Below are 6,774 nucleotides of genomic sequence, written 5' to 3'. Positions count from 1 at the left end.
TCTCTCTCCCTCCCTCCCTCCCTCTCTCATCAAGCCCAGAAATGGGGAAGAGAATCAGAGAGAAAAGGGGAGGAAGGAGAGATAGAAGGGGATAGTCTCTGGGAAGGAGACTTAGGAGGAAACCCAACACTGGGACTGTGTTGTAAATATTTGTTGCAAACATTTGTTGTAAATAGTTTTTTTTAAAGCAAAAAAGTGTCTACTGTGTTGTTTTCTGTGTTGCAAAAGAACAATACACCATCCGGTTCAAAAAGAACCTGTATCACATGGTGACAGAGAGCAATAATGCAGTGCAGGTACAGAAACCTGTGATATGAATATTTCTGAGCTAGGAAATATCTGCTAGAGAAAGGGGAAAATTCCAAATGAATACAGTAGAAAGACCCTCTGTTGACTACAGGAAACGTGAGAAGCTGTCATTCCTGCCAAAAGAGGTATTACAATGCTGACTAAATACCCAACTTCTGAAACTTGCCATATTCACTACTATCTTATTCTTAATTGGCAACAACTGTAGCTGAAGAACTTGATTTCCAGTTTGCAGGAAATAGTGGTGTTTACCTTTGTAGAGGTTGTGCCAGCTTTTGTTCATTTAGGGATCCACTGAATCATACAGTTTGATTAGGGAGCCTAAATTTTTGCATGCAAACTATTCACATAGTAATACTTTTATTCTGTAAACCTTATGCTGGTCTGTGACTGGAATAAAGATCTTTATTTTCTCTGAGTACAAATTTACATAATATACAGTAAATGTATTCATGCTAATAAAGACATGAATAAATATTTTGAATATGGGATCAAGGAGGTACATTGCTTTGGAAACAGCGACATGGAATTAAATGATGTCCCTAGAAACACACAAATACAAAATCCAGCCGATTCAGCATTACTGCGTTTTGACGAGCATAACGCTATATGCCCTGATAGTTCTCAACAAGAACACAGCATCTATCCCTTAGCATGTGTGACCAAGCTCCTCGATTGGAAAGTGTATTTTTAAGAATACAGAGTTCCTGCAATGCAGAAAATAGCATTCCTCTAGCAATTGCAGAATAAGAATATTGTTAAAATCCAGACACTGGCTGTTTATTAGGGCTGTGCAACCATCTGAATTCAAAGAGGAAAAAAAAAGGAATTAGGTATGTGTCTGCATGCACATGTCACCCCTGTTGGAACAGCTTTAAATCAAATGTGTCTTTTGCTTCTTTATGGAAGGTATTACAAATCAACTTTTCCCCTTTGAGTCCAGACCACTTACTTAGTCCTATTCTCTCTCTAAACGTAACCTTACAAAGAATTAAAGTTGAATATACTTGGGGACCAGGTATATGGGGCATTGAGATGGAGATGGTACCTTAGTTCAGTGGCAAAGGGTATCTTTTGTATATGCAAAATCTCAGATTTTGCAATCCTTGGCATCTCCTATACAAGGAGGCAGCCAGAACAGATAAGACTTGCACATGTGAAAATGGGATATACAGGGTTGGGTGTCTTAATAGTCGCAGTCAATATAAAGCAGCTCTATATTTAATAGTACAAAGTGTAACAAATGGAAAGTTTGCTCTTCTTTAGGATCCTATCCCACTTGTTTATTTTCAACAGGCCATGAACTTCTTTTCAGTGTTTTTCTTCAAGTGGTTTATTTTATCTCTCCATGGCCCATGGCTCTCTAGAGCCCATCAAGAAATGTTTTACCTTGATTTTCTGAGCTGATGATGAGAGTAAATGAGAAGACCCATTACAATGAGCAGTGCTTGACTTCTTTCTTTGGACTGGAGCGTCTGCCTCTTGCCTAGAGAAGCTGCTGCCATTCACGGTCGTTTCGGTAACCGGTTTGCAATTATTGATCTAAATCATGGAGAAATGGCTGAACTTTATCCGTGTCCATCAAACAGTGGCTAAGAGGTTTCTCTTATTCCCTTTAAAACATCCCATTCCAAATGCAACGCACAAGGTATCATTTTGAATATATACTAGGTGAGAGCAAAGTCACACAAATTAAACACCTTTATATACTCCAAACATTGCTGTGGAAGCAAAATCGATAACATTCGCTCCAGTCTCTCTAACTCCACCCCAAACCACACACTAAAAAAAAAAAAAGAACCATGAAAAATTGCTGTTTTGAAATTTGCAAGACACTTCCAAAAAGATGCTTCAAGCACACGGGGACATAAATGTAGCATCTGCCTGTAACTCTTTAAAAGCAACTCTGCCTTTCCATGGGGCTGTCCCTCCACAAAGCTGCTACATGATCCCAGACAACAATGTGGGCGCTTTGAAGAACAGCAGACAGGTGCTACATCTGGATCCTTCTGCGCCGCAAAGCCTATTTTGGGTATCAAAGCACCGCGTAGCTATAGGATACACACATACAACTTTCAGAAACTAGATATTCGCAACAGTTTATGCTCAGTGCAGAAGCAGAGGGCAGGAACGGAAAAGAGAGAAATTTGACACAGTGCCTAAAGCTCTTCACTATTAGTAGAAGATTCTTGTGGGGCACAATAAATGAATAAATGCCTTTCTTCTCCCCCCATAGTTTTTATACACTGAATTCCTAAACCATGAAAGAAGCTTCAAAGAAACAGATGGGATAAAGTGTCATGCGGAGCAAAGAGCAGCACATCATGCCGTATCTAAAGTGAATTCAAGTGCTCCTTCCACAGTCCACTCACCAAGTTGGCGCTTCCTTGTTTTTCACTATATGGGAACATCTTTTGCAGACTCAGGAAGGTCAGTAGGCCAATGATCACCCAGAGCCCCAGAAGCTTCTGCTGTTGGAAGCTCTGCCCTTCTCCTTGTAAGGGTGGGGAGAAGAAGTAGAGCAATCAGTTCCTGCTGTACCCCTAAAAATCATGGCTGCACAGGATGATTCTTCACAGCTCTAAGCATCCCCAGGGAAACTGATTCCGTAGAGGGCAAGTTTCGTTGCTTTATTGTACCCACAAAAGCTGGGTACCAGAAAAACATAATTTGAAAAAGTATGATCTATTTATAATAAAAGTACCATAGCCCGTAATAAAAATTGTGAGAAAGGCCTAATTGTAGCATATTGATAATATAGTATCCAGCATGGAGTTTGTACTCTTGAAAAATAATAATCTGATTTTCATCTTTCTAAAAGTCTGATTGCGGTTAATTACTTGAAAGTATTTTTTTTTTTAAAGTTAAGGGCTTGTAAGTTTGCATAACCCTGTTTCCTTCTGGCTATTACAGTATATTTAACTCCTTTTCTTCCTAGATTCTTCATCGATGTAATTTCCTGCCTATCCAGGTTTTGCTACGGAATGTTGATTTTATTTTTTGAAAGCCTGAGTCCTGAAAGCTGTGTGTTTTATGCATTAGCCTTCGAACAAGACTAGGATTTATTGAATAAAGAATCATGTACAACTCCGGCTATAACCATGCATGTTGAAAGCTGAAAATTTAGCATCCAAGCCTTCTCAAATTATACGCACAGCTAGAAACCTGCAACTTGGAATAGCTAATATATCCTCCTGGCATAGCCTGGCAAGTTCTTAAATGGTACCTTTGATTAAACGGACTACAGTCAGCTTCACGCTCTTGACTGGAGCTGAACAAGCATGGCAGGCAGAGATGTGTGAGATGAGGAAGCCCAGAGGCCAGATAACAAAACAAACGAGACACATTCCAGAAGAATCGCCCCTGACAGTTTTAAGAAAAGATAACCTCTGCAAATTCAAAGCAGACAGCAAAACAAGGACAGGTGCCTCTCTTAATGGTGTTCCTGGTGTGCTACAAGGTCAGAAGATGCGACTTCTACTAATCAATCTGTTAATTATAGGGCTTCGCTCCCTCGCCATCCAAGAGTGTTATAGCACATGAAGGTTCAGGAGTTGCATTCAATTTGTCTATATTTCACCTTATTGCCCCTATAGATATACACTGGCTGTGCCTGATTCTTTATCATACCAGGCCTTTCTATGATTGCAACCCCCCAAAATGAACCCGTTCCAGAATCTACAACACATCTTCACAGACGTGATGAAGTGGACCCGTCTCATAATCTTGATATAGGTTTGGGTATTACCTGCAGCAGCACTACAAGTATAGGCCCAGGCTTCCGGAAGCAAGTGGAGAAACACATTTCCCAGAAGCCCACCGACAGCAAAACTCAGCAGCTGTTTCATTCGATGGGATCCCTCTGAAAAACAAATAGCAGCCAGTCACTGCAGGGTTTGCTCTTATTCTCCTACACATGACAAGTCTCAGAAGACATTTGCAGACAACAGATACAGATACAGCTATTTAATCAGCTCAGATCCATTGCTTCCAACAAAACACTGATAAACTTTAAACTCTAAGTCCCCAACCCCTGGTCCATGGACCAGTACCGGGCCGCAGCATGCCAGCAACCGGTCCGCACAAACAAGCAAAGCCCCATCTGCGGGATGCAGGCAGCGCACAAAACCATGCTCCCTCTAGTCTGTGGAAGAACCTCTCTTCACGTAACTGGTCCCTGGTGCTAAAAGGTTGGGACCTCTGCTCTAAGTTGTACTTTTGAGAACAGCAAAAGCTGCACACTGGGAGGTTCCCACTGCCATCTGCGTTGGACCCAATAGAAAAAAACAAGATAGTTGATGTCTGGCCCTTTGGCAAATAAACAAGTTATGGATATTCCAAAGATCTGATCACTTGCTAGAGAATATATTGATTGATTTAACCCACACACGTATTTAAGATGTAAGACAACACAACTGGCTGGGCACTGGCAAAAACTGAAAAGCCACTGAGAAGGTACCGAGTTGGCTTTCTTGTGGCCAGTGAGTAGAGCTTCAACCTTCTGTCTAATATTTTGGTCATTGCTATAACTAATGGAAATCAAATGGTACAAACTGCTAAGGTACATGCAAAAACACTTCCTTATCTTCCTTTAAGTAAATCAGAGAATTCCACTTCTTGGGTTGTGAAATTTTGGTTAACAGGATAAAGTACGATGGGTGAAGTCCAACGTGACTTTTAAACTACTCGCTGAACAAAACATGAGGCCTCACCTTTAGCCATGACGTTACTTTGCAAAACGACAGAACAGATTATTACCACATTTCAAAGAAGGAGCATTACATGGCCATAAATAGCACTCAGCTACTGCTTTAAACATACAGGCCATCTCTAGTATTCACTGACTGGGGAGAACAGGCACAAATGATAGGCAAGACGAACAAGAAGGCTTTGCTGAAGAACTGGTCTACCTTCTGATTTCAATGCTGCTCCCGTCTGGAGAGGAACGAAGAGTAGAGGAAGAACCCCACTCAATCCCACCATAAGAGAACCAATCAGAGAACAGATCCAGGCATCTAGGCGTTCTTCACTGAATACAGCTCCCCAGGACCCAGCATCTGTTTCACACAGGGAGCTCGTCCCTCTGTTTTCCTGGCTCAGTGGAAGATCCTGGGCCTGACAGACGGCACCGAGCAACAGGAAAGAGAGAATTCCACGGCGGAGCAACCTTTCCCCCATCGTGACTCTGTGGAATCAGCCTGGCTGGATAATCCCTGAAAGCAAGAGAGAAAAACCAGATTTATGTTTCTTTTTTTNTCTGTTTCACACAGGGAGCTCGTCCCTCTGTTTTCCTGGCTCAGTGGAAGATCCTGGGCCTGACAGACGGCACCGAGCAACAGGAAAGAGAGAATTCCACGGCGGAGCAACCTTTCCCCCATCGTGACTCTGTGGAATCAGCCTGGCTGGATAATCCCTGAAAGCAAGAGAGAAAAACCAGATTTATGTTTCTTTTTTTTTACTATCAGTGAGTTGAAAATCACCTCTCTCACAGCATCTATTCTCCTTGTTCCCATTCAGATTACCTCTCTTTTTATTTCAAGGAGAGCAACGTTAATCCAGTTTTGTTTACTTTAAATAGGGAAATGTCACTCAGCACCATTCCTGATTGACTGTTCTTGGGTACATAACAGGCAAAAATATTTGTCCCTGCCATACCCAACCCAGCACAGAATTATAATAGGGATAGTGATAGGGCACACTCATCCCCAAGTATGTGCTTGTCATCTGCCAAGAAAAACCTTTACTTCTAAAGAAAGAACATTGGAAAAAAGAGGATATATGCCTTTGGCTCAGCTGAGAAACCAAGTGCCAGTTAGCTCCCCCCCCTTCCTGAATGGATTCCATCCACCAGGCCTTAGGGCAGAAGAGACATAGTTAGGAGGAGACATTCTTGTGCTCCTTGAACCCTCAGCACTTTTCTATACTGTTGACCATGGTATCCTTCTGAGGTGGCTCTGTGGATTGGGGATTGGGAGCACCATTTTATGGTGGTTCTCTATTTCTCTGGAGCCAATCCCAGACAGTGTTGATTAGGGAAATCACTGCCTAGACCCCTCTTTGGGGTTAGCAGAGTTTCTCTTTCCCTCTCCCTCTCCCCCTCTCAATGGTGAGATCAACCATTGTTTGGTCAGGCTATTTTCCAAGGCGCCTGAAGGCAGGACAAGAAGCAACGGATGGAAACTAATCAAGGAGAGAAGCAACCTAGAACTAAGGAGAAACTTCCTGACAGTTAGAACAATTAACCAGTGGAACAACCTGCCTCCAGAAGTGGTGAATGCTCCAACACTGGAAGTTTTTAAGAAGAGACTGGACAGCCATTTGTCCAAAATGGTATAGGGTTTCCNTCTGTTTCACACAGGGAGCTCGTCCCTCTGTTTTCCTGGCTCAGTGGAAGATCCTGGGCCTGACAGACGGCACCGAGCAACAGGAAAGAGAGAATTCCACGGCGGAGCAACCTTTCCCCCA

At 42.4% G+C, this 6,774-nt stretch overlaps 1 protein-coding gene across 1 annotated transcript in view; it reads right to left on the bottom strand.

Annotated features, from left to right (window-relative positions):
* Positions 1–5,538, bottom strand: part of SLC39A13 (solute carrier family 39 member 13) — a 14,292-nt gene extending 8,754 nt beyond the window's left edge. Inside the window, exons 1-4 of the mRNA XM_015818656.1 lie at positions 5,220–5,538; positions 4,058–4,171; positions 2,682–2,803; positions 1,699–1,851 (exon numbers count right to left, since the gene is read on the bottom strand). Of these exons, the coding sequence (XP_015674142.1) occupies positions 1,699–1,851; positions 2,682–2,803; positions 4,058–4,171; positions 5,220–5,487 (657 nt within the window). The 5' untranslated portion in view covers positions 5,488–5,538. The remainder of the gene's footprint in view (positions 1–1,698; positions 1,852–2,681; positions 2,804–4,057; positions 4,172–5,219) is intronic.
* Between the last annotated feature and the right edge of the window lie 1,236 nt (positions 5,539–6,774).

This window comes from Protobothrops mucrosquamatus, unplaced genomic scaffold (genome assembly GCF_001527695.2).
Source record: "Protobothrops mucrosquamatus isolate PMUCROS unplaced genomic scaffold, P.Mucros_1.0 scaffold775, whole genome shotgun sequence".
Taxonomy (NCBI): Eukaryota; Metazoa; Chordata; class Lepidosauria; order Squamata; family Viperidae; genus Protobothrops; species Protobothrops mucrosquamatus.
The sequence above is the reverse complement of the archived record's forward strand: the minus strand, read 5'-3'. Positions and strand labels throughout refer to the sequence as shown.